This window comes from Pseudoliparis swirei, chromosome 21 (genome assembly GCF_029220125.1).
Source record: "Pseudoliparis swirei isolate HS2019 ecotype Mariana Trench chromosome 21, NWPU_hadal_v1, whole genome shotgun sequence".
NCBI lineage: Eukaryota > Metazoa > Chordata > Actinopteri > Perciformes > Liparidae > Pseudoliparis > Pseudoliparis swirei.
In genome coordinates this window covers 17,232,788-17,260,254 of record NC_079408.1, presented here as the reverse complement: position 1 = coordinate 17,260,254, position 27,467 = coordinate 17,232,788, and the positions used below count along the sequence as shown (strand labels likewise).

At 44.8% G+C, this 27,467-nt stretch overlaps 2 protein-coding genes across 7 annotated transcripts in view; one reads left to right on the top strand and one right to left on the bottom strand.

The window, feature by feature from the left end:
* Positions 1 to 8,226, top strand: part of focad (focadhesin) — a 47,835-nt gene extending 39,609 nt beyond the window's left edge. The window contains exons 34-44 of one of the 2 annotated variants that reach the window (XM_056442165.1): positions 261 to 363; positions 438 to 518; positions 611 to 733; positions 839 to 954; positions 3,689 to 3,949; positions 4,606 to 4,695; positions 5,135 to 5,312; positions 5,406 to 5,503; positions 6,345 to 6,596; positions 6,685 to 6,760; positions 7,888 to 8,226. In XM_056442165.1, coding sequence (XP_056298140.1) covers positions 261 to 363; positions 438 to 518; positions 611 to 733; positions 839 to 954; positions 3,689 to 3,949; positions 4,606 to 4,695; positions 5,135 to 5,312; positions 5,406 to 5,503; positions 6,345 to 6,596; positions 6,685 to 6,760; positions 7,888 to 7,961 — 1,452 coding nt within the window. In that variant the 3' untranslated portion in view covers positions 7,962 to 8,226. Of the gene's footprint in view, positions 1 to 260; positions 364 to 437; positions 519 to 604; positions 734 to 838; positions 955 to 3,688; positions 3,950 to 4,605; positions 4,696 to 5,134; positions 5,313 to 5,405; positions 5,504 to 6,344; positions 6,597 to 6,684; positions 6,761 to 7,887 lie in introns of both variants that reach the window. The other variant, XM_056442164.1, reaches the window with a different exon arrangement.
* hacd4 (3-hydroxyacyl-CoA dehydratase 4) lies at positions 7,553 to 13,715 on the bottom strand. Of its 5 annotated transcripts, none has more exons than XM_056442170.1 (7): positions 13,633 to 13,715; positions 12,460 to 12,566; positions 10,721 to 11,055; positions 9,912 to 10,032; positions 9,442 to 9,585; positions 9,111 to 9,147; positions 7,553 to 8,625 (listed from the first exon to the last, which is right to left on the bottom strand). In XM_056442170.1, coding segments are annotated over exons 1-6 (741 nt in total). In that variant the 5' UTR covers positions 13,635 to 13,715; the 3' UTR covers positions 7,553 to 8,625; positions 9,111 to 9,115. The 5 variants fall into 5 exon arrangements, 4 of the variants coding, with proteins under 4 accessions (XP_056298145.1, XP_056298146.1, XP_056298144.1 ...); XM_056442171.1 differs by lacking the exon at positions 9,111 to 9,147 and having other exon boundaries at positions 7,553 to 8,322; positions 9,912 to 10,018; positions 10,721 to 10,830; positions 10,928 to 11,055; XR_008835071.1 differs by having other exon boundaries at positions 8,239 to 8,322; positions 8,508 to 9,147.
* Between the last annotated feature and the right edge of the window lie 13,752 nt (positions 13,716 to 27,467).

Here is a 27,467-nt window from a genome sequence, read left to right as displayed (position 1 = left end):
AGTGAGAATGTGACCCACCGTCTCCGCAGTATCATCACTGAACACTACAAGATCTCTCAAGGTGTCACACACTTGAGTCCCGCTTGCAGTATTTCAATAAATGATGCGTCAGTTGTGTTATTACTGTGTTATTACTGTGTTATTGACTGTTATTACTTTCTTATTACTGTGTTATTACTATGCTATTGACTGCATGTTTCTATGAAATAGCCCTGCTTGCTCTGACTATCATGAATTGGACACATTGGCTTGTTTTGCAGATCGTAACCTTCTCAGCAGCCATCGGTCTCCAGTCCAACAGTGCCTGTTTGGTGGGTCATCTGCATCTGGCCCACATGTCCACCAGTCACAGCCACACAGCAGGTAGGAGCCCCCCTGGATGGAGCCCATCCTCCCAATGAGAAGCCCCCTGGTGTGACGTGTCTTTATATCCTCAGTCCCCCAGGACTTCAGCTACCTCTCAGAGAAAAGCCTCATCAGATCCATCGTTGACGTCCTCTCAGAGGCGGGAAAAAAAGGTTTGTCGTCACATTTCTCAATGATATCTTCAGCGACATAAGGTTTGACATGAATTGAACTCGTGGCTCTCTTGCCGTGGACCCAGGCCCAGAGTTTGCTCATCCGGCTCTGGTTAAATCTGCTCTGACTCCTCTGGCGTCGGTCGGCGCCAGCTTCCAGTACCCGCCCGTCAACTGGAGCGCCATCCTGTCTCCTCTGATGAGGCTCAGCTTCGGTGAGAGCTCTCACACACGTGTGTGTGTGTCTGTGTATGTGTGTGTGTGTGTCTTTGCCTCAGGGCTCGCACAACCAAGCTCAGCATGTTGTGTGTCCTCCACAGGAGAGGATGTCCAGCATCAGTGTGTGCTGCTGGCAGTGAGTCAGGCTCAGTCCTCCCAGAGCTCCTCCCTCTTCCTGGGCTCCTGGCTGTCGCCGCCTCTAGTGCACAGTCTCAGTGTAAGTTCCTCTTGAGTGGGAAATGTGTGCATTTTAGCTCCTCCCACATATATTAGCTTCTGCATATATCTCTATATGTTGGATGATAAGTAACAAAAGTGTCAGTCCAGACAGATACAAGCTTTTCAATTCAGTTTATTTAATTTGGCCCCAAATCACAAATTACAAACTCCCCTGAGAGAGCTTTACAATCTATTCATATACGCCATCCCTGACCTTCGACCTCACATCGGATCAGGAAAGACTATCAAGAAATAGAAAAAAATCCTTTCAGGGGGAAAACAGGGAAAACACCTTGAGGAGAGGAACAGAGGAGGATCTCTCTCCAGGGTGAGATATAAAACAGGAAACTGTGGTAACCTAGCCAAAGACACGGACCACGAAGAATGAAATATCGAGTTGAAGCTTTATATGAAATAGCAGAGGTTGCAATACAGGGTATACTCAGGTACTTTACTCGTGCATACAGAATTTCCTGAAGTGCTAAACTGGTGTTAATTTATACTAGAGCTCCACCTAGTGGTATAACAAAAGACTGATATCGTAAACATTACAACACTCCTCGCCCACTAAATTCCAACATTCCACGAATACAAACTTGTTCCATAAACTCTCGGAGTTTCTGTTCGTAAACATTACAACAGAAACGGTAGCTACCTGTTGATATACTGTGCATCCGGAAAGTATTCACAGCGCTTCATTTTTTCCACATTTTGTTATGTGACAGCCTTATTCCAAAATGAATTAAATTCATTATTTTCCTCAACATTCTACACACAACAACCCATAATGACAAAGTGAAAACTGTTTTTTGCACATTTTTGCACATTTATTAAAAATAAAGAAGGAAAACATAACATGTACATAAGTAGTCACAGCCTTTGCTCAATACTTTGTTGAAGCACCTTTGGCAGCAATTACAGCCTCAAGTCTTCTTGGGTCTGATTCCACAAGCGTGGCACACCTATTTCTGGCAGTTTCTCCCATTCTTCTTTGGAGAACCTCTCAAGTTCCATCAGGTTGGATGGGGAGCGTCGGTGCACAGAGATGTTCAATCGGGTTCAGGTCAGGGCTCTGGCTGGGCCACTCCAGGACCTTCACAGTCGTCCCGAAGCCACTCCTTTGTTATCTTGGCTGTGTGCTTCGGGTCGTTGTCCTGTTGGAAGATGAACCGTCGCCCCAGTCTGAGGTCCAGAGCGCTTTGGAGCATGTTTTCATCCAGGATGTCTCTGGACGTTGCTGCATTCATCTCCCGCTGAAAAACATCCCCACAGCATGATGCTGCCACCACCATGCTTCACTGTAGGGATGGTGTTGGCCAGGTGATGAGCAGTGCCTGGTTTCCTCCAGACATGACGCTGGCATTCAGGCCAAAGAGTTCAATCTTTGTTTCATCAGACCAGAGCATTTTGTTTCTCATGGTCTGAGAGTCCTTCAGGTGCTTTTTTGCAAACTCTAGGCGGGCTGTCATGTGCTTTTTACTGAGATGGGGCTTCCGTCTGGCCACTCGACCAAACAGGCCTGATGTGTGGAGTGCTGCAGAGATGGTTGTCCTTCTGGAAGGTTCTCCTCTCTTCATAGAACAACGCTGGAGCTCTGTCAGAGCGACCATCGGGTTCCTGGTCACCTCCCTGACGAAGGCCCTTCTCCCCCGATCGCTCAGTCTGGCTGGGCGGCTCTAGGAAGAGTCCTGCTGGTTCCAAACTTCTTCCATGTCCGGATGATGGAGGCCACTGGGCTCATTGGGACTTTACATGCTGCAGAAATCTTTCTGTACCCTTTGCCAGATCTGTGCCTCGATACCATTCTGTCTCGGAGGTCTATAGATAATTCCTTGAACTTCATGGCTTGGTTTATGCTCTGATATGCACTGTCAACTGTGATACCTTATATAGACAGGTGTGTTCTCAATCATGTCCAATCAACTGAATGTAGCACAGGTGGACTCCAATCAAACATCTCAAGGATGATCAGTGGAAACAGGACCTGAGCTACATGTTGAGTGTCATGGCAAAGGCTGTGAATACTTATGTACATGTTATGTTTTCGTTCATTATTTTTAACAGATTTGCACAAATTTGCAAAAAACTGTTTTCACTTTGTCATTATGGTTTTTTGTGTGTAGAATGTTGAAGAAAATAATGAATTTAATCCATTTTGGAATAAGGCTGTAACATAACAAAATGTGGAAAAAGTGAAGCGCTGTGAATACTTTCCGGATGCACTGTATATATCAAATGTAATGCCACCAGTCTTTTTTGACCACCAGTCTTTTATTATAGCTGCAAACCTCGCGGCAAACTGTACCATCTTGAGTGACGCATATCGTTGTGATGTATCTGGATCCAGAGAGCGTTTTTATTTCGGATGGTGGGCGGAGCTTGGCAGCCACAGACGCTTCTTCATCAACTTTACTGCTTGTAATGGGAACTCTTTAACGGAGCTACAATAGTGGGTGAACTTTATGGGGAGCCATATGTCTCAATATTCATAATCTACAGATCTACAAGGACTTTATTCACAAATGTTCAACGTCATAAATCTTATAACATTTGGTTTTGAGAAGCTGTAGTTCCATATGCAGCCACATGAAATGCTGTTTCAGACTGATTTCTATCTACGGAAATAAATAAGTAAACAATGTTTCCAGTATAACCAGGTGGTCTTTGCTGTTGTTGTCCTTGACAGCCGCTGCTCCAGACAGAATGGAGGTTGACTTGTTTCTCTCCTCCAGTACCAGACCCGGGCCCACCTGCTGGACAGCCTGGGCTCGTGGATGAAGCACGTAGCTGAGGACAAGCTGCAGGTCCACATGGAGACTCTGGGCCTGCAGCAGTTCCAGGAGGACCTGCGGCCCCAGCGTCTGGCCCTGTGCCGGTCCCTGCTACAGGGCCTGGCTCGGGCCATGGGGCTCCCAAACCCCCCCAACAGCTGCTGGACCATCCTGAGCTCCACCACGGAGAAGATCTTCAGCCTGCTGCCCAACCAGATCCAGGTACCGGCTTCCAGGACACTTCACTTCTATTCTTCAACCCACATTTCAACTTCTGTTAATGTTCACACGCCAGCTGACGCGTCAGTTGCTTTCAGTCCATCTGGCTCAATCACTTGTGTCTCTTCCACTTGAAGTGACTTTCCTTTACTGCAACTGATGAACACATTAAATATATTCATGTTTGTTCAAGTACATGTTTACAGTTCATACAGTGCTCCCACTTCAACTGTCTGTCACTTGAGCATCACCTGCTTTCATCTACACACATCAACTATTAACTATAAATAAACATCAACTGACACTATAACTGCTTTCATTACCAAACATCAATTGACACTAATTCATGTTTTCTCATCAGAGGGCTCAGACATTATTTGTCAACAGACATTCAAACTGCGTTCAGTTCAGACATCAATGCTGATTGAACAGCCAATAGGAAGACAGAGCCAAGAGGAGGTGCAGCCCAATGACTGACAGTTCCCCTGCTTTCAGCTTTTACTCTTCATGTTCGTTTACAAACAAACTTCAGACTAAATAGTTTCAAATGTAAAAACAGTATTAAATCCGCTGTGATTTCACCAGACCATAAACCAAGAGTATCCACCTGTTTCTTCTTCTTCTGATGATGATGATGATGATGAATTCATGTGTTGTAGGATGATGAGGTGGATTTGTACGTGGGAATCTCTAAATGTCTGTCTGAGATGTCCGATGCCGAGATCGAGAGAATCACACGAGTCACAGAGGTCAGTGGGACGTGACATTACGAAATGGTATATTGAATAAAATAGTTTGGAGAGCTAGCCTCAACTAGCAAGCTTAAAGCTATTATTTTATTTAGTTACATTTCTTTTCTGTTTCACAAAATAAAACATTTCCCTCAGAAACAACAGTTACAGCACATTCAATACATATGACATGTGAATCATATATCAGGATTAACATGCAGAATAAAGATGGTAATATTACGACTAATAATCACAGCAGCATGGTATACAGTAGAATAATAATGATAATAAAAGGAGTAATGATATCGATAAAAGTAATGTCTAATAATAATAATGATTAAAATATATATGAGAACACCAAGACGATCCAGATGAAAAGGTGTTAGCATGCTGGTGGCTAGCCGCATGCTAACACCATCTCCAGGTGTAACTGAGTGAGTGAACCTGTGCTGTTCAGGCTCAGATGGAGAAGACCTGCTTCGTCCTGGCTCACTTGACCTCCCAGGGCCGCGTTCCCCTCCTGGGGCTCAATGACGTCATCGCCGGCGTGCTCCGCGGTTGGCCGAGCCGCCGCGTCGGCTGGCTCCTCCTCCAGACCTTCTACCAGTGCCGCCTGGCCGCCAGCCCCAGCACAGGTCAGGAGCTTTTTATTTCTATGTATATCTTTATCTTCCTGCCCACGTCGCACCATGTGTGTCTGTACATTACGTGTTGGCTCTTCGTGACAGGCGTTTCCAAACGGATGGAGTGGCTGCTGGAGCTGATGGGACACATCCGGAATGTGGCCTACGGTGCAACCGCCGTCACATGTGGAGACACCAAACTGGTACGCTTGGGTCGGCGAGGTGTTTCTAGAGCTGGCCGTGTGTTGTCGTCACATGACACAGAGGATGGGTCAGCATGTGGGGTTCAGGAATAACAGTTATGACATTTACTGTGTGGCAACACAGTTGTTACAATGAAGTCCGATGGTGCAAGAAACAGACAAGCAGGTTGTAAACATTACTATCAGATTAAAATCTAAAGTACTGTCGGGTCACCTTTACAAGATCACACTGTTCTGGGGCACCACATGCTGTATGTCAGGGCATCCTCCATACAGAGTGAATATTTATATATGAGTGGCTATGGTGGCTTCAATCTGACAATATTAGCAGTAGGAATTAATTTAGTTGTATTGGTTCATAATGTACACATACTACGCTACACATAATAGGAGCATATTATTTAAAAATAAATACAAGTATAAAAATCAAGAAAATGTAACAAAGATCAGAAGAAAATTACATTTAAAATGGAAAAATACAATAAAATAAAAGCACATGTAGAACATATCTGAATTCACATGTAAGCTGAGGAGAATTCAAATGAAAAAATATGAAGAAATAAATAGAAGTATGCACAATTTGTTCCACAAATTCTTCCTCCTTGTCAACACATGGCACTACATTACCCACAATGCAACTTGATTGAATGTAGCCTCCAGCAGAGATTAAATGGTTGACTTACTTCTGGCTCATTTTCAAGTGTAGTCTTCTGAGTGACATCACTTGAGGGCATTTCCCAGACTTCACACTGAATGATGCTTAATGATCTGTCATACTGTTATTACTGTGTTATAAGCTCCTGGATTAAACTCTTTGAATATGTCACTTCCTGTCCTGCAGGCCACAGACTTCCTGTTCCAGGTCTTTGCTGCTGCCGTGGTCTCCTGGGGCGACCACGCCATGCCTCTCCTCCTCGGCATCAGGGCCACGTGGTTCCCGTGGCAACCCGCCTCCAAGCCCCACGCTCTGCAACACGCTTTGTATGGCGAGGAGTCGCTCGCGGACCTCGCCCTGCCGCAGTGCCTGCTGGGTATGCCCCGCAGCCTGGCGCTGCTGCTGGACAAGGAGCCCTGGAGCAGCCAGACGACCAAGGTGAGTTTGATCATTTGTCCTTTTAAAAAAAAGAAGACGACCACCTGACGCGTGTTTGTGTGTGTGCATGTGTGTGTTTGCGTCTCAGTTCATCGACTGGCTGTTCAGCATCACAGAAGCTCCCGAACAGAGTCTGTCAGCCACGACCGTCGGCACCGCCAAAGGTAAAGAGACAATACTCCGGAGCCTCGGAGACTCTTTCTCTTTCACACACTTTCCACAGAACATGTCAGTTACCATGACTCCAACGCTCTGCTGGACAAATGCTGCCTTCACACCAAACGCGTTGCGAATATTCGCATGGATCCCATGCTGCCAACGTGTCCCAGTGGGGAACTGTGGTTCTACACCCGGTGCCCCTAAAAAACATTTAATATCAATGTGAATATATTAGTAAAAATGTTCAATGGAAGCTCCGACTCTCGAGTCAGGGTTATGTCATCATAATGCTCATTCATAAGAGACGATGCTTCAACTTCTTCCACAAACAACCAGCGAAGCAACCACAGCTGAGTGAGTGACCCCTGACCTCTGACCCCTGCATTGCTAATGATGACACCCACGAGTCGGACGCACATATTTAGGGTTGCTAAATTATTATGAATGGAATTACTTTAGCCGTTGTTTAAGGCATTCTATAAAAATAATAACAAATGCTGCATATTGGATGGGAAGCATCATCAACAGAACATGATTATATAAGAGATGTGTGTACAACTGCTGACAACACAATGTCAAATATTACTCTTATGTAGACATGCAGGGTTCAAAATGTACAGACTGTGTTTTTCAGAAAGGAAAGGCATCGAGCAGCTCTGCTCCAGGACAACAATAACAGATCAATCAGATTATGAAAATAATGCGACATCTAAAACTAACAATGATATCAAATATATATACTCAAATGGTTTAAGTTGTTCTGGTGTAGAGAGGTGGAGAGACTCTGTAACCATAACTGTATGCATTACATTATTTATTATAATTATTTACACCATATTATTGATGTGTATTGTTACCTGAAGCCACGTAGAGGGACCGTGCACATCCCACAAAACAATGGAGAAAATCCATGAAGCTTCTCCATGGAGCTACAGTGTAATACGTGTATTCATATTTTACTTATTAATAACATCTTGATAATCGTCAGTAATGTGCTTAATATAAACAGAAGAGTGTAAGAGGAAACACTGATGGATGTTATTATGAACATAATGAAGACACCAGAACAGAAACACAAGGTTTGATTCTAAAGGGGAGTTGTTTGTGATTATTGTTGTTGTTGTTGTTTCAGCCGGACTGTTGGCTCTGAAGTCCTCTGCCGAGTTCAAGAAGAAAGCTGTGTGGACTAGAGCGTACGGATGGTAGCCCGGAGACTGTCACCGTGGCAACGCACACAGAGGTTCTCACCAAAGCACAGCTGGAGCATCTGCTGCTGGACCTGGGTACCGTGAGGCATGAGAGGCTCAGTGCAGCGTCGTGGTCGCTCTCCAGCCTCAACGTGCTCCGTCAAAGACTCAACGCGTCCATTGATAGTATTTAAATATGTTATGGTGTTGAGTTTCTGGCTTGAAGAGTTGAAGTTCTTCTGAATAAAAGCAGTGTTAGTGACCCCACAGCCAGATGACCCTCATGATGTGAACGTGTCATTTCCGTTTCATCTTCTGGCTCCAGCGGTCCAGTTGCTGCCGTCTCTCCTGCAGCAGCTGCCACACGGTCACCGACGCCCCTGAAGCACACAGAACTGTTAGGACGTCACACAAAATGCATTCAGAACAAATCCACCACAGAATTATATCTGCTGACGGTGCAGGTTTACAAAGTGGAGTCACCGGCCAGGAGCCTGTCGCTCGTGTTGAGGCCCGATGAGCCTCCGTTGGTCTGAGAACACAGACGTGAACCAGTCTGACTCACCAGTGACTTGAGAGACTTTCCAGTGACTTGAGAAACTTCTTAGAAACCTTGAGAAACCTCTTCATCAAGGTTAGTCTGGAGGGGCCATTCAGTAGTTGGTAGATCGTGTCTTTGCTTTCTTTCCAGATATGAAATGAATAATATCACGTGACCGTTAGCCTAGCATAAATACTGGACACAGGCGGAATATAATACACACCCAGAAGCTCTAATAATAACTCAAAATGATATAGCGCTTTTCTAAATACACAAAGACGCTTTAAAGCACTAAAGCAATGTTGTCTCTCTAATGTCTACACAAACCCAACAGGGCCCTCCAGCAGACAAGGGAAATGTTATGTGGCCCTCAGGAAAGAGTTTGGGGACACCTGGCTATAAACAACAACAATGCTACGTGCTGAAACTGTTGTTTTTGGGTATGAATATCAGCCAATCAGCGGAGGGGGGAGGCGGGTCATGCCGTTGCAACTGAGGATTTTTAATTATGGGTTGCCAGAATTTGGTTTTAAGCAACCAAACCTGGCAACCCGAGGGAGGAGAAGAAGCTGCAGCCAGCTGTTGTCCAACCTAAAAGCTCACGGTGCCACATGTTAAAGTGTTTACCTCCTTCAGGAGTTCATGGGTTTGTTTTTCACGGGTCCTTCATCACATCAAAGAGACAAACATCAAAGAGACAAAGAGACAAACATCACATCAAAGTGACAAACATCACACCAAGAAAACAAACATCACATAAAAAAGACAAACATCACATTAAAGAGACAAACATCACATTAAAGAGACAAAGAGACAAACATCTTCCTCATACATCAGCAGACAATACAGTTTTTGCTAAAAACTCATGCAGCTCATCCGGTTCATCTCACAATCCTCATGACAAAAGACAGAATAACTGTTCAGCCAATAACTTAATGTGAGTGTCTTGACGTCTCACCAAGAGCCAGGATGGGCAGGGAGATCATGAGGGCGAGAGGGGGGTGGGCGATGCCCGTTGACCCCGTTGACCCCGTTGTGTTCAGAGAGCACGAGTCACCTGCTGGCGGCTCCTCACAGGCCAGAGCCTGGTAGAGGGTGAGCCCTGAGGAGGAGGAAGAGGAGGAGGAGGTCTCAACATGGGGGTCCAGACCACACTAGGGGTCGCCAAACACTTTACCATGTTTTATTTTGTACTTGGATTGTTATAATTTGATTATCTATATATATATATTAATCTCAATGTGTGTGTGGGTATGTTACTGATACACTGTTTGCGGACCTTGTCTTCTTTCCTCACACACTTCCTGGTGTGTTATCATCGGCTCACTTCCTGTCTCCGCTCCCTCTACTTCCTTTCTACCAACGTGGTGACACAGTCGATTGTGATGTCATTAGCTATGAAGTTGTTATGCAGATGAGTCATCTCACCTTCAGTGGCCACGGACAGGATGTACAGGGGGATGCAGAGGGTGTAGCGGGTCCACAGCATGGGGGGGGAGGGGCTGTCCATGGCACACAGCAGCTCGTGGGGGTACCTGTCCCCACACAACTACACACTGTTACACACAACACACACTGCTCTCTGTATCCAGTGTGTTCATAAACTCCATATGCATGTACATGTATTCAACCTGCCTTTAATAAGCAGCTGGTTCAGAGACTCTTTAAACTCTACAGGACAGTGAACCTGGATTAAGAAACGCTTTCATCTGATTTAAAGCATCTATTTTGTACTATTTAGTATATTAATAATGGATTACATGACAAACCCACAGCTCTACTGAGCTACAGCCAATGCACATTGCACATGAGTTAAGTGTAGAGGTCGCTTTACGGGAATTGAAGGTCCAAGTGGTTTAGATGTTTTATTAGAAGTTATAGAAATATTCGACTCTGTCACCCTTCATGCTTCTTGCTCCAGAACAGATCTCAGCTGTTCATGTGATGAGTTCAATGTCATTTGGAAGTCAGAAAGTAGTTTTAAGGCCTTATTAACTGTTTACATTGTGTTCCCTGGTAACGGCCACTCACTGGTTTATCCAGCTGTGCTACGAGTTCATCTTCTCAGGAATATGAATATTCACAGAAAGCATGACTGAAAATAGACTCAAGATACCGAACTATATGAATCATTAATAGACACTCAGAATTATAGGCACCATAAAACAAACAAGTGTGAATAGTTTTCAATAACATCCTGAAAATGCAGATGCAGATCCCTTTAGTCACATGCTCACCGTACGAGGTCCAGAACGTTCCACAAGAAGAGCTGGGCACACACCACGGGTTTGCTCTGTATCTCCTCCAGCATGATGACCATGATGAGCAGGAGGTTCTTCTCCAGAACCTGAGGAACAGACCCGTCGGCATGTGGAACCGTTGAACACACACACATCTGCCTCCACATAACATCCACATGATTCACTCCCGAGTCTGATACACACTTGGATGAAGCGTGGGAGGAGTCTGGCCTTCTCAATCCCATCTGCGATGTGGAAGAGCTCCAGGATGGAGAGCAGCTGGCACAGACTCATCATGAAGCCAACCGAGTAGAACGTGTCCGCTAAGGCATCTGCAAAGTCACGCGGACACACGTCGTTTCATGAGAATGAACTTATTTCCTTTATTTTTTATTTTTATGTCATTCAATGAAACTATTGTATCTCACATGGACACGTTAATTATATCTCTAACATGCTACATATGTGTGTAAGATCTGGTTTGTATGTCTTCTCCTTCAAATTACAATCCAATAGCCTTTCATCCGAGTGCCCTGGGCACTAGGACCTGGGGGAGGCTGCTGCACTGGCCTAAGACAGCCAATGAGGTCAGCTCAAAGTAAATGATGCACAGAGTGAGCTGTAGGTCCAGGTAGTTACAGAATGTGACTATATACAGTATATAATATATATCGGTAGTTGTTAATGATTGTTACCTGCTTACATTTAGCTTTACTTGAGGCAAATGAAACTTAGAAACTCTCCAGTGAGCGAGATAAATACAAGAAATACTATCAACATCTCTTTTATTTACATTAATATATATTATTATCATATTTGTTTCCATTGAATGGTATATTTGACACTGAACTAATTCATCTTTATCTCAATGATGGAGACCAAATGAGCTTAAAATATCACTATGACCCTGAGATTCTGTCTCTTGTACTAAATATAGGAAAACTACAGAGCAACACTTTCTGATTGAACTGTCGGAAACATTGGATATGAAACAATGGACATGAAACAATGGATATGAAACAATGGATATGAAACAATGAATATAAAACAATTGACATGAAACTATGGATATGAAACAATGGACATGAAACAATAGACATGAAACAATAGACATGAAACTATGGATATGAAACAATGGATATGAAACAATAGACATGAAACAATGGACATGAAACAATGGATATGAAACACTGGATATGAAACAATGGATATGAAACAATGGATATGAAACAATAGACATGAAACAATGGACATGAAACAATGGACATGAAACACTGGATATGAAACAATAGACATGAAACAATGGACATGAAACTATGGATATGAAACAATGGACATGAAACAATGGACATGAAACTATGGATATGAAACAATAGACATGAAACAATGGACATGAAACTATGGATATGAAACAATAGACATGAAACAATGGACATGAAACAATGGATATGAAACACTGGATATGAAACAATAGACATGAAACAATGGATATGAAACAATGGACATGAAATAATGGATATGAAACAATAGACATGAAACAATGGACATGAAACTGGATATGAAACTATGGATATTAAACAACTGACATGAAACTATGGATTGGAAACACTGGATATGAAACAATGGACATGAAACAATGGACATGAAACTATGGATATGAAACAATGGATATCCGGGGCCCCAAAGAACCTTGCACAGCATTGCATCCTTCTCCCTTTCACCTGTGTGAACCTCACCTTGACCAAACATGAGGAACCTGGCGATGGTGTTGGCCAGGATCCACGTGTGCCCACAGAACTGGAACAGGTTGTACGAGAAGATGTAGGCCAGCCGGAAACTGAGCCTGCAGAGAAACGGCCACAGCAGCCATTTGTTAGTGACTGGCCCGTTTCCCTGGTAACCGATCATTACCGCTGCTTCCTGGAGCAGACTGGGAAAAGTCCAAAAGGTCAGACGGATCTGTTGACTGTTGGACTTTGATTGGATGAGATGGAAACACGGTGAGGTTTAATTATAATATACCTCATAACTTGTACCTCTCTTTTTGGAGTATGGATTAAACTGATGTGCTGATTAGAGGTGATGGTAGTTGTGTTGGAGCTGGTTTTCCCCTGTGCCAGATGTTATGCTAAGCTATGCTAACGCACGGACGTCTCACTCTCTGCACGAAAGCAAATACTGCACTACTTTAACTTAAGTACAGTTTTTTGTTTACTGTATTTCCATCATTGGTACTTTTACTTCTAGAGGATGTGGCAACTTATTGTTTAGGATACCACAAACTCTTTAAGTCACCCATACAATTACTCAGAGAACTCTATTATCCATGAGCACCCAGAAAACCATGGATAATATTCAATTGAATGTATTATTACTGATTCAACTTTCATTTAAGTGGCATACATCAATTAAAAGGTTGCAGGTGTTACTTAAGGAAGATTAGTTACATTTGTTGGCCAACAGCAACACATGTTATGCTTTAAAATCAAAACAATGAGCTCTACGTACATGTTGCTGTTATCAATAAACTAAAATGATGCTTGTTTCTTTATCTTTTAAAGCCTAAACGTAACGTGTGTACTACTCTATGAATCTCTCCTGTCACTAGTACTCCTGACTCTTCCCTGTAAGAGTAGAACTACAAACCTTTATTGCACGGCATCAGTGCAAATATAGATTTACTGTGCAAAACAGTAGTTTTTCATAACTGACTGCAGATTAAAAACAAAACAATCAGAGTTAAAACATCGTGTAAATGAATCTGCACAATAAGCACCAACCCGTCAGACACATTTGAACGCGAGGTCAGTTTGACAGTATTTAGCTGTTAATACTTGTCTTTGCTTTGTATATGATGGGCTGGTATTACGCAATAGGAGCACAACATTCCTTCTCTCTCTCTCACTCACATTCTCCCTCTGATGTCTCCTGTTGCAGGTCCAGGAAGAGGTTTCTGCTCCTGGTCCTGGATCCTGTTGTGGGTTTGTGAGTTTGTGGCTCCTTGCAGCAGCTTCCTCCCCGTGCACAGAGACCCGCCTCTTCCTGGTTCCTTCACAACTGGAAGCAAGAAAGAGATGTCGCAATATCTGTGTTCTTGTAGTTCTTACTCGTGCTGATGGTTCTGCAGCGAGGAGGAAGTGGACTTCCCCCTGTGGGAGTCCCAGCCCCCTAAAAGAAGACCACCACACAGCCGCATCACTTCAAACTGGACTCTGGTGTTTTATTCTGAACACATTCTCAGTATTTTACTAAAACTATAGTTTTTGGACAACAATGGTGCTCTACTGCGCAGAGGAAATATGAGACACATGTCTACCAAAGAGAGAGAGAGAGAGAGATGTTTGACCTTCTGTCAATAAAACAGAATGCACTGCTCTCTAGTGGTGGAACCAACAAGAGACCAGAATCAAGGTAATCAGTCTTTGGTAGTGAAGACAGTGAAAGTGTGAAGTATATCTGTGATGTGACAGTGTTGTTGAATTACAGCACCTTCCCTCCCTCTGTGACTTCTTCTCCTGCTGAGTGATCCTGCTGATCTTCAGGTGTGAAGTCATGAAGCTATATAAGAAGCTACATGAAGCTATAAGACCGGTCGATCGCGATCGACGTATTGAGCACCCCTGAGCTAGATGAAGCTACATTAAGCTATATGAGATTACATGAAGCTACATGAAGCTCCACGAAGCTACATAAAGCTATATTAAGCTATATTAAGCTACATGAAGCTACAAGAAGCTCCATGAAGCTACATATGATATATGATATGATATTCCTTTATTTGTCCCACATTGGGGACATTTCAAAAATCATAGCAGCGGTGCACATCAGAGCATTAATGAAAATAAATATAAAACACAAAACACAATAGCCTACTACAAACTAAATACTAATACTAAATATACAGGGGGGAAATAAAGTAAAGTGCAGAGTTTGCCAGGATCTCCAGCGATCTACGGCAGTGTGTTGTGCAGCCTGACAGCAGCAAGAAGGAAGGCCTTGTGGTTCCTCTCCTCAGCCACGGGGAGGAATCAGCCGGTGGCTGAAGGAGCTGTGCAGCGCAGCGAGAGTGTCCTGCATGGGGTGGGAGGTTCATCAGGGACGAGAGCTTTGCCACCACCTCCACAGCATCCAGAGGGCACCCCAGCACGCTTCATCAGCTTCTTCATCAGCTTCTTCATCAGCTCGTTCAGCCTCTTCCTGTCAGCCGCTGCCATGCTGCTGCTCCAGAAGGCCACTCCATAAAAGATGGCGGATGCCACCAGAGTTAAAGAAGGTCTTCAGGACCTCAGTCTCCTCACAGAAAGAGTCTGCTCTGTCCCTTTTATAAAGTGCGTGCGTGGTCAGCCCAGTCCAGTTTGTTGTTCAGGTGAACACCCAGGTACTCAATGTCCAGTCCCTGGATGCTCAGTGGTACCGGAGGAGTGTGTTTACCACGGCGGAAGTCCACCACCAGCTCCTTGGTCTTACTGGAGTTGATGTGGAGGCGGTTCCGCTGGCACCATTCCAGAAAGTCCTGGTTCAGTTCTCTGTACTCCCCGTCATCGTTGGCAGAGACGATGACGGTACATGAAGCGACATAAAGCTATATGAAGCTACATGAAGTTACAAGAAGCTACAAGAAGCTTCATGAAGCTCCATGAAGCTATGTGAAGTTACATGAAGCCACATGAAACCCAGGGCTCTCAAGTGTCACGCATTGAGCGTGAGACTCACGCATTTCGGTCTCAACTCACGCACTCCCGCCACACATCGTATTTCTCACGCTGAAAAACTCTCGGCTATTTAATGTTTTAATGTGCCGCAGCACGCAAACATGAGCCGCGCTGCCCTCACCGTGGAGCCCTGGGAAACCAGATGAAGCGACATGAAGCCACATGAAGCGACATGAAGCTCCAAGAAGCGACATAAGGCGACATGAAGATACATAAAGCTATATGAAGCTACGTGAAGTTAAAAGAAGCTACAAGAAGTTACATGAAGCTACATAAAGCTATATGAAGCCACACAAAGCCCCATTAAGCTACATGAAGCTACATGGCGCTACACAAAGCTCCAAGAAGCTACATGAAACTATATAAAGCTACATGAAGCCACATGAAGCCACACAAAGACACATTAAGCTACATGAAGCTACATGGAGCTACACAAAGCTCCAAGAAGCTACATGAAACTATATAAAGCTACATGAAGCCACATGAAGCCACACAAAGACACATTAAGCTACATGAAGCTACATAAAGCTATATGAAGCCACACACAGACACATTAAGCTAGATGTAGCTACATGAAGCTACATGAAGCAACATCTTCATGTAGCTACATGAACGCGTCTGTTAGCTGCTAAAAAAGATGTCTTACTTTGCTTTTACAGGCTATTTTATGACGTCTCCGAGCTGTAAACTGTATATTATATGACTAAGTGTTAATGATATGTTATGTATGTGTAATGGTTACAGGTACTGGAACCCAAAAGCACGACAAACACAGGAATGCAGGAGGAAGCTGTTTACTTAATCTTTCAGGCAGGGTCAAAACCGGGTGGTCCGTCGAACAGGGCAACAAATCAAATCCAAAAGGGGCAGGCGAAAATCTCAAGTCGGGTGAACAGTAGTGTTGTTACGAGATGTGCCGACGCTTGAAGCGTGTGTCGAGTAATGGAGGGGGCGTTTCCTCGAAGCGCGTCTCGAGGCTTGCTTCATTTAGGGGAGGAGCCAGAAATGACGACGTCCGAAGCCTCGCTGCCCGGCTGTACCACGTGACTGCTTCGGGAAGTGGTTCAGATATTGCCGGGAGGTTTGACAGCAATATAAACCCCTCAGGCTCCATTCAACATGTGGGTTGTTGGTTGAGAGTTTGGAGAGTTTAGAGAGAGAGATAGTTTGGAGAGTGAGGAGAGAAGGATAGGTGATAAGATGGAACTGTTGAGAAACTTATTTCTGAATAAAAATGAATAAAATGTCCCTTGTCCTGTACATCACTGTCCAAGTTACACACGCATATTCAGTCCCCTCTTCCTAGTTACACACACACACGTTCACTGTCCTCTGCCTGCTTAAGCCCATGCCATTTTCCTAAAGGGACATAATAACATTATGACACAACCTGCCATATCATATGATACTACCATTTTGGGAACATTTACACACAGAATACATTTAAAAAATATTTTATTATGCACATATGTTATAATTTATGTACAGAAATGATTTAGTCATACATTTTTGTAATTCATGGTCATTCCCAACAGCCATAACAGACACAAAAATGCAATGCATCACATTATGTGGTTCAGATACAGCTGCCTGTGATTATGCACTTGGCCAGTAGGTGGTTTCGTGAGCACATGAAGCTTCGAGAAATGAACAGTTTCTCGAACCAATTGGCTGAAGTGGTTCGATGCCTCATGAGCAGTGGCGGGCCGTCAGGGCCAGCAAGGCCTTCTCTGCTGGCCTAAACATCATCAGAATATATATTTTTTTCTAAATATATTTTCCCACAAATATGTATTCAATTATTCCCCAGAATAAGAGTTATTCTCTTAATTTCATAGCGTTCCTCTTGGTTGCGCTGCTGCCAGCGCCAGGTTGAGATTTGGAGGGCTGGTCTTTATGTTAGATCTTTTATCCAATCATATTCAGCCATCGTGTGTTGCCAGGGGGCTAAAATCTGCCCTTAGGCCTTCAGAATCAACATTGCGGGCGCTGGTAGCTTGAAGTGAATGGGAATGACGATGTTGTGTCAACCAATCAGCTTTAGAGTTGGCTCCTCTAGGCCTTCGAGAAGGCCCCAGAACCGGCACAGGAGCCAGCTAGCAGGCGGAGTGCTGCACGTCTTTTGATTGGATTACCAATATTGAGAGGCGGGTCCTATGGGCAGGTAGATGCAAAACCTCAGAACTAGGAAACTGAATTTGATAAAGGAATTAATCATGGACTACAAAGCTGTTTTTTCAACCCACAATGGTGGAAGGAGGAGAAGATGTCGATTTGGTCGAGCATATACTTGAAATCTGCTTTGGGTGCGACAATGCCCTGTTTAGTGAACAAACGAGTGCAAGTGACTTTTTTCTTCTTTTTCTCCTTCCCGATGCGCGCATTCTGCAGCGGGCGAGACGGAGAGCCGAGAGAAATGACATGCTGTTGTGTAGATACGATCAACATCAGACGGCTGTTTAGTTTAATAAATGAACAAAGACGTGCTATAGAGAAAATGACGGGGGCGGGCCAATTTTTTTAAATGTCATGCGATCTACCAATACTACGCCGCGATCGACGTATTGAGCAGCCCTGGTCTAGAGCCATGGCATCATAATGATAGTAATAAGAGGTGGATTAATTCGGGTGGGACTGTGTAGGACCTCACTGAAGGCCCAGGGCCCAGGCCCACGGCCCGCCACTGCTCATGAGGCTTCATCTCACCATCACTAGTGAACAGGCAAACAGGGTCGTAACAGGCAGATCAGAACTAGTACTGGGAATTCGCTGGAGAGTTTGGCAGTGACACACAAGACAATCTGGCAGAGGACAAGTGGAAGTGAGGGAGCTAAATAGTGAGGGACTAATGAGGGGATGGGCTGCAGGTGAGAAGGGCGTGAGGACCAGGTGAAGGGAATGAGGGACTAACGAGGGGAGGGGCTGCAGGTGAGAAGGGCGTGAGGACCAGGTGAAGGGAATGAGGGACTAATGAGGGGATGGGCTGCAGGTGAGAAGGGCGTGAGGACCAGGTGAAGGGAACGAGGGACTAACGAGGGGAGGGGCTGCAGGTGAGAAGGGCGTGAGGACCAGGTGAAGGGAATGAGGGACTAACGAGGGGAGGGGCTGCAGGTGAGAAGGGCGGAGGACCAGGTGAAGGGAATGAGGGACTAACGAGGGAGGGGCTGCAGGTGAGAAGGGCGTGAGGACCAGGTGAAGGGAATGAGGGACTAACGAGGGAGGGGCTGCAGGTGAGAAGGGCGTGAGGACCAGGTGAAGGGAATGAGGACTAATGAGGGATGGGCTGCAGGTGAGAAGGGCGTGAGGACCAGGTGAAGGGAACGAGGGACTAACGAGGGAGGGGCTGCAGGTGAGAAGGGCGGAGGACCAGGTGAAGGGAATGAGGGACTAACGTGCGGAGGGGCTGCAGGTGAGAAGGGCGTGAGGACCAGGTGAAGGGAATGAAGGACTAACGAGGGGAGGGGCTGCAGGTGAGAAGGGCGTGAGGACCAGGTGAAGGGAATGAGGGACTAATGAGGGAGGGGCTGCAGGTGAGAAGGGCGTGAGGACCAGGTGAAGGGAATGAGGGACTAACAAGGAGGGGCTGCAGGTGAGAAGGGCGTGAGGACCAGGTGAAGGGAATGAGGACTAACGAGGGAGGGGCTGCAGGTGAGAAGGGCGTGAGGACCAGGTGAAGGGAATGAGAGACTAACGAGGGAGGGGCTGCAGGTGAGAAAGGCGTGAGGACCAGGTGAAGGAATGAGGGACTAATGAGGGATGGGCTGCAGGTGAGAAGGGCGTGAGGACCAGGTGCAGGGAATGAGGGACTAACGAGGGAGGGCTGCAGGTGAGAAGGGCGTGATGACCAGGTGAAGGGAATGAGGGACTAATGAGGGATGGGCTGCAGGTGAGAAGGGCGTGAGGACCAGGTGAAGGGAATGAGGGACTAACGAGGGGAGGGGCTGCAGGTGAGAAGGGCGTGAGGACCAGGTGAAGGGAATGAGGTACTAACGAGGGGAGGGGCTGCAGGTGTGAAGGCGTGAGGACCAGGTGAAGGGAATGAGGGACTAATGAGGGGAGGGGCTGCAGGTGAGAAGGGCGTGAGGACCAGGTGAAGGGAATGAGGGACTAACGAGGGGAGGGGCTGCAGGTGAGAAAGGCGTGAGGACCAGGTGAAGGGAATGAGGGACTAATGAGGGGATGGGCTGCAGGTGAGAAGGGCGTGAGGACCAGGTGAAGGGAATGAGGGACTAACGAGGGGAGGGGCTGCAGGTGAGAAGGGCGTGAGGACCAGGTGAAGGGAATGAGGGACTAACGAGGGGAGGGGCTGCAGGTGAGAAGGGTGTGAGGACCAGGTGAAGGGAATGAGAGACAATCAGGTGAGGATGAGAGGATCTGGAATGACAGGAGAGTTAATTATACGTGTAAGCATGATGAATTTAACTAGGAAGGTGGGGAATTCGTGACAGTATGTTAGTTATGGATACATACAGAGTGTCACAAGGAAAGGAAGGACAGGTCTATCAGTCTTCTCGTTAACCACTTCTGTCATATGCATTGAATGTTTATGTAACTCTGTTTATCTGGTTACATGACATCTATTGCTTCCAGGGGCCTCTTCCCTTTTTTCCCCAATTAAAGGGTTTTTGGGGAGTTTTTCCTGATCCAATGTGAGGTCAAAGGTCAGAGATGTCGTATGTGTACTGATTGTCATGTCCTTTAAGTCTTCACACCACCAGAGGGACGTAGAGCGACTGCATTATGTAATACATGTCCTTTAAGTCTTCACACCACCAGAGGGACGTAGAGCGACTGCATTATGTAATACATGTCCTTTAAGTCTTCACACCACTAGAGGGACGTAGAGCGACTGCATTATGTAATACGATGCAGGTCGTCCTCAGAGATCGTCACAATTGGGAATTTACTTTCTTCCCCTATGAAATATTTTTTAGATTTCTACCGCTTTTATTCTGGGAAATATTTTTGCAGTTTTCACATTTGTGTCATTGTACTGAGGATGCATAATATATATAATGTGATTGTATTCCACTTTATTAACCCTGTGAAGTCTAACTCATCAAATAATATTCATGAAATTCTGATTTTGGGATATTGAAGGGTTTATTTGATCTTTAGTAAATACACATTTTAACAAAATGTCCTTTACATATATGTTTTTATCAAATTTGATACATCAGGCATATTGGTACAGTTATTGATCACGACAATATTAACTTTACATTTCCCACAGTAGACAGAGAAGTACTTGTGTGTGTGTGTGTGTGTGTGTGTGTGTCTTCCCTGTGTCCCCTGATTGGTCATTCCCTTCAGCTGCCCTCAGCCACTCCTCTGCCTCCTGTGTGATTGCAAGCCCCGCCCTCATTGTTTCCACCTGTGTCTCTTCCCCTGTGTATTTAATCTGCTCCTCGCTCTGGGCCAGATCCTCTTGGTATCCCCCTTTTATTGGGGGTGGAGGGAGAAGTCACCACCCCGATACAGGACAACACAAACTGGAAGAACTCTGTACCACGACGATGAAAACTTTAACCCAATATCTCACACAACCACTCCAAATCGATTACCAAGAATCATGGAAAATAAGCAACTAATTGATTAATCTAATAATATTTTTAGCTGAACTTTGGTAGTTTTACAACAAAATGTATGAAGTAGAAATATTATTAATGATATAATTCAATTCAATTCAATTCAGTTTATTTGTATAGCCCAATTTCACAAATTACAAATTTGTCTCTGAGTGCTTTACAATCTGTACACATAGACATCCCTGCCCCAAAACCTCACATCGGACCAGGAAAAACTCCCAAATAACCCTTCAGGGGGGAAAAAAGGGAAGAAACCTTCAGGAGAGCAACAGAGGAGGATCCCTCTCCAGGATGGACAGATGCAATAGATGTAATGTGTACAGAAGGACAGATTTAGAGTTAAAATACATTCAATGAATATGACAGAGTGTATGAATAGTTCATAGTAGGCATATTCCACGATGGAGACCTCCACGATCCATCAGGCAGATGGCGGTGGGAGGAGGAGGGCGGAGTCTCAACAGTAGGCGGAGTCTCAACAGGACAGTGGCGTAGTCAGGAGCAGGAATTCCACGACCCAGACCTCAATGATCCATCAGGCAGATAGGATCTATGTCGTGTCAAGGGGTCCGGCGACCCCATGACACGGGAAGGCAAAAGGACTCCGGGAGAAAGCAGAGTTAGTAACGTGTGATTGAGAGATGAAAATTCATCCTTAAGGAGAGAAAAAGAGGAGAGAGGTACTCAGTGCATCCTAAAACGTCCCCGGCAGCTATAAGCCTATAGCAGCATATCAAGGGCTGGACCAGGTGAACCTGATTCAGCCCTAACTATAAGCTCTGTCAAAGAGGAAGGTCTTAAGTCTATTCTAAACGAGGTGACTGTGTCTGCCTCCCGGACTGAAATTGGAAGCTGGTTCCATAGAAGAGGAGCTTGATAACCAAAGGCTCTGGCTCCCATTCTACTTTTAAGACTCTAGGAACTACAAGTAGTCCCGCATTTAGTGAGCCGTAGCTCTCTAGTGGGCAATATGGTACTACAAGCTCCTTAAGATATGATGGTGCATCACCAATCAAGGCTTTGTACGTTAAGAGAAGAATTTTAAAAGTGATTCTTGATTTTACTGGGAGCCAGTGCAGAGCAGCTAGTGCAGGAGTGATGTGATCTCTTTTCTTAGTTTTAGTGAGAACACGAGCTGCAGCATTCTGGATCAACTGAGGGACCTAAGAGACTTATTAGAGCAGCCTGATAATAAGGAGTTGCAGTAATCCAGTCTCAAGTAACGAACGCGTGAACCAATTTTTCTGCATCTTTTTGAGACAAGATGTGCCTGATTTTTGAAATATTACGTAGATGAAAGAATGCAGTCCTTGAGATGTGCTTTACGTGGGAGTTAAAGGACAAGTCCCGATCAAAGATAACGCCAAGATTCTTTACAGTGGTGTTGGATGCCAGGGCAATACCGTCTAATGATAGTAATAAAAAAATATGCGTTGTCATGATATATCATATGGTTAAAGTCATTCATAAACCAACTTCCCTTTCTTTGGCCTGAACAACAAGGACTCGTGAGCTCTGCTGAGCCATGACTCTGTTCCTTGAGTCTGTTCTGCCTCGACCTGGTTGTCACGATACTAACATTATAACTTCTATACGATACCTGGCATAAATATCAGGATACCAGATAAGAGCACAAAGAGTTTATTTATTCACATTAACATTAAACCAGTTTGACTGAGGGTTAAGATTCATAACTTAATATTTTAAATAAACTTTAACATTGAACTAGTGCTGTCTTTTTACTTTTGACCGAATTGTTTGCAATTACATGTGTAATATAACTATATATACATACAAATATATATATATATGTATATAACATAGTTATTATATATACACATGTTTATATATAATCTAACGACCTTCAAACCCCCGGGAAACAACCAGCCTACCCCTAATCCAGGAAGAACAACCACCAACACCAGCTTCGGAGAAAAACGTGACACCCGTTTTACCAGGCCCTTCAACCACAGACGAACGGTGGATTCCTGAACTTCCCTCTCAGAACCACCACTCACCACAATGGACCTTTAAACATCACGGATTTAGGGACAAGAAACCAGGGGATTGGTCCTTCACCCCCTCAAAACGCATTATTATTACTGGGGACTCCAACCTCTCTCGCCTACCACCAATTAGGGATGTCAATGTCCAGGTTGACAGTTTCCCAGGTTGTAACATGACCCAGGCCACGTTCCTTCTAAGGAATAGAACCCCAACCTCCACTTCCACCAACACAGTTATCCTTAACTTTGGCCTGAATGATAGATCCAATAATGATAAACCCTCTTTAGAACGGACCCTCAAAAAACTATTAACAACGGCGGAAGCAACCTTCCCATACGCCAAGATCTGGTTCCCTTTGATTAATACGCACCCATTATTAACGCAAGAGGATTGAGCTAATTTAGAGTACCTGAATACACTTATACAGAACTCCCCTCAACCGGTTCACCACGTCCACTGATGGAATCCACTGGACCCCGGGAACTGGGGAACAAATCTGGACACATTGGAGCAACCTCCTAGGAGCAACACCTATGGCTGCAACCCCAACCGCAACGGGGAACAAATCAGTCATTAATCTTTCAACCTCATTCCACTTGAACCCGGCCCAACAAAAACTTCTGGAAAAAGGTCTCTTTCATCCCGACTTCCAAGACCGATCCTAAACAAAAACAGGAGTCACTAACCCAACTGAAGAAATATCACCGCCGACTTAAACTCCATGCCTACTTCAGCAGGGAACCAAGGACAAAACCTCCACCATTCCAACCACAATCGGACTGGGAACCTGATGTAGCAACACTCCCGCTTGACCTTCTCTACCTGATGGAGGCAGACCGGAACGCCATTAAGGACATTCCACTACAGCAGGAGAGGGATAACCTTAGCCAGGAGGAGAGACAGGCACTAACGACTCTAAAGGAGGATACATCCATAATCATAAAACCAGCAGATAAAGGCGGCGCGACAGTGATTATGGACAGGAGCAACTACATTCAGGAAGCCCTTAGACAACTCAACGACACCAAGTATTACATCCCGCTGGAAACCCCAATATATATGGAGACAGCTAAACAAATCAATCAAAATCCTGGGCTCAATGGCACGAGACAAAGTGATAACGGTAAAGCAACGGAGCTACCTAACTACGCCAAAACCGCGCAAACGACAATTCTATCTTCTTCCAAAGATCCACAAGGCCCCGGAAACCTGGCCAACCCCATTTGTGACACCCGCAGGACGACCAATAATATCGGACTGTGGCAGTGAAAGTTATCAGATAGCCGAGTTTCTAGACTATCACTTAAATCCACTCTCCAACCAACACAAGTTACCTGAAGGACACTTATGACTTCCTACAAAAGGTCAGGGCCATCTCAGTGGAAGAACCCTGCATGCTGTTCACTATGGATGTGGAGAGTCTCTACACACATTGACACAGAGATGGGCATGAAAGCCATTAGGGAAACTCTTAACAAGTTCCCTGACAAGACCCGACCAGAATATCCTCAGATTATTGGAACTAAGTCTGACTAAGAATGACTTTGAATTTAACGGTAAACAATATCTTCAAATCAAAGGGACAGCGATGGGTACGATATTTGCCCCTGCATACGCGGACATATACATGGCCGCGTGGGAGGAAACTATTCTTCCCTTATGCTCTAAGCGACCCCCACACTACTTCCGTTATCTGGACGACATATGGAGAACCTGGCCTTACTCAGTCGGAGTTCCAAACATTCCTGGACACACTTAACAACCACCACCCCTCGATCAAGGTTAAAGCAATAACCAACTCTAAGGAAATAGATTTCCTTGATGTCACCACCTATAAAGGTACTGACTTCAACACCACAGGCAGACTGGACACTAAGGTTTACTTTAAACCTACAGACTCACACGCACTTTTGCACCGCTCCAGCTTCCACCCCACACACACGTTCCAGGGAGTAATAAAATCTCAATTGATCCGCTTTGAAAGAATTTGCTCCCAGAAATTAGACTACAACACAGCGGTGTTTACCCTCTTCAATGCCCTAAGACAAAGGGGCTACAACAGGACGTCTCTCAGAAACATCCAGAAGAAGACAGGGGAGACCAAGGAACCGAAGGCCGATGACAAGATGACCATTATCCCTCTGGTGACCACCTACTCCTCCTTCTCCACAGAAGTTACCAGAATGGCCAAACAAAACCTCGAGAAAATCCTGGAGAATTCCCATGCGAAACGAACCATGAGGATAGTTTCGGCCTACAAGAGAAACCTTAACCTGAAGGACATATTGGTCCATGCCAAAATGCCCACAATAAAGGACATCAACAAGACTAACTAGTCAACTGGGATCTGAGGAGTACTGTTACTCGGTACTTAATTGAAGAGTATTAATCTCGCCCTACCTCCCGCACTCCCCCTAAATGGATTGACGGGCTGGTAAGCAGACTCGCCCTTCAAGGTGAGAAAGGTTTCTTAGTGTATCCACACCCCCCGCTTCAGTTCCGCTTCCTGTCCGGTTACACCAGTCCCCTTAGGGAATTAAACACCAGGCTTAGCCACCAATCCAACACTTGTTAATTTTGATATTTTATTCAAGATTATTCAAAAAGCAGAGTTTAGAAGACAATATAATAAGACAATAATACAATGTGGCATCATGAATACAAACTTTCGCCTACCGAACAATTAACAGTTATAATCTTACATGAGTCAAACGTGAATACATTTTCAAAGGGAGACTAGGAGCTATTTACCTCATGCTTTACTCCAATTTACCTTTAAGTTATCCTTTAATTTAGAACTAGGCCCTCCACCTCCTGACACTCCCATCTATGGAGTGACGGGTAGGTTTGCAGACTCGCCTATCCAGGGGAGTAAGGGTTCTTGGTGTATCTACATCCCCCCTTACAGTCTTGCTTCCTGCTTGTTCACACCGATCCACCTAAACTTAGAATTACCCTTTGTTTTAAACCTACCTTAAACACCCTAACCTTGAGGACTAATCTTATAAAGCGAGGGTCAAAAGACTGACCTCTGACCTCTGGACATGAAGGCCATAACTCTCAAACTGGAGATCCACTACCCAGATCTTAAAAATAAAGAATGGGTCCACTATTGACCTTTGACCTCTAACTATGACGGCAACGACGCTCGGACTTGAGATCCACTACCAATAACTCACCTGAAAACCATATTACCATCACAATTAATACTAGGTCACGTTAGGTTTAATTAAAAACTTACCTCCAAAACCTGCAGTTATTATAATAATTTTAACTCAATAATACACAGACCTCCAGTACAATCAGCTGTCAAAATAAATACAATTAACGCTAAAATTATCCTAGAATTAGCATTAAAACTCCTCCAACCTCCTGACGCTCCCAATTAATGGAGTGACAGGTAGGTTTGCAGACCCGCCTATCTAGGTGAGTAAGGGTTCTTGGTGTATCTACACCCCCCCTTACAGTTCTGCTTCCTGCTTGTTTACACCAATCCACCTAACCTTTGACCTCCGACTCGGTTCACACCAATCCACCTAACCTTGGATCTTGGACTCTCCACCGATTACGAATACGCACGCCTAAACTTAGGATCACCCCTTGACTTAAACCTAACTTAAACACCTGAACCCTATCAATTTTACTCGACCTCTGCCCTAACCTAAAGGACTATTCTTGTATATTACCGGATAGCCCTAAACCCAACCCTACCTTAAACCTCAAATCCTAACCATAACCTTAACCCTTGAGCTCTAAACCTAACCATAACCTAACCCTGAACCTAACCACAACCTTGCCTCAAACCTAACTAGTTACCTTTACTCCAAACCTAACCTTAACCCCTGACGTTACCCCTAATCCTAACCCTTAATCCTAACCACAACCGTAGACCTCTACCCCCCGAAAACTAACCCTAACCATAGACCTTTACCTTACCCATAAACCTAACCTCAACCCATATTCTGGAACCTAACCATAACCTAACCTCAACCCTGACCCTACGATTTAACTCTAACCTTAACCTTAATCCTAATCTCAAAACCTTTACCTCAGCCCTAATCTTAACCCTTACTCGAACCACTTTTTGAGAAACTACATAGTTTAAAAAAAGGGACCAAAACGTGAAGACTATACCAAAACTAAGGGACTGTTAATTAGCACTTAGGACGGATCGGAGACCTTAATCAAGGACGAAGGGGAAACATTTGAACAAACGTAACATATGAATGAGACTTAGATTTATATTCGCAGAACAGACAACAGGAAAGCAGACATGCAGACACCAAGGACCGAGTTCCAGACCTGGACTAGGTTGATATTCAACCTACTGAGGGGGCACCACCACCTAATGCAGATGAGGAGGGGGACCAGGACCAACGAGGTCCCTCCATCCTTTAGGGGCATTTGGAACTTCCTGGCACTAGTGGCCTCCCCAGC

Coding starts and splice junctions, on each gene's coding strand:
- hacd4 (XM_056442168.1), bottom strand. Junction 11,056..12,459: donor GTTCCTCATGTTTGGTCAAG/GTGAGGTTCACA, acceptor GTGACTTTGCAG/ATGCCTTAGCGGACACGTTC. Junction 9,586..9,911: donor CCTGTCCGTGGCCACTGAAG/GTGAGATGACTC, acceptor CCTCCTCCTCAG/GGCTCACCCTCTACCAGGCT.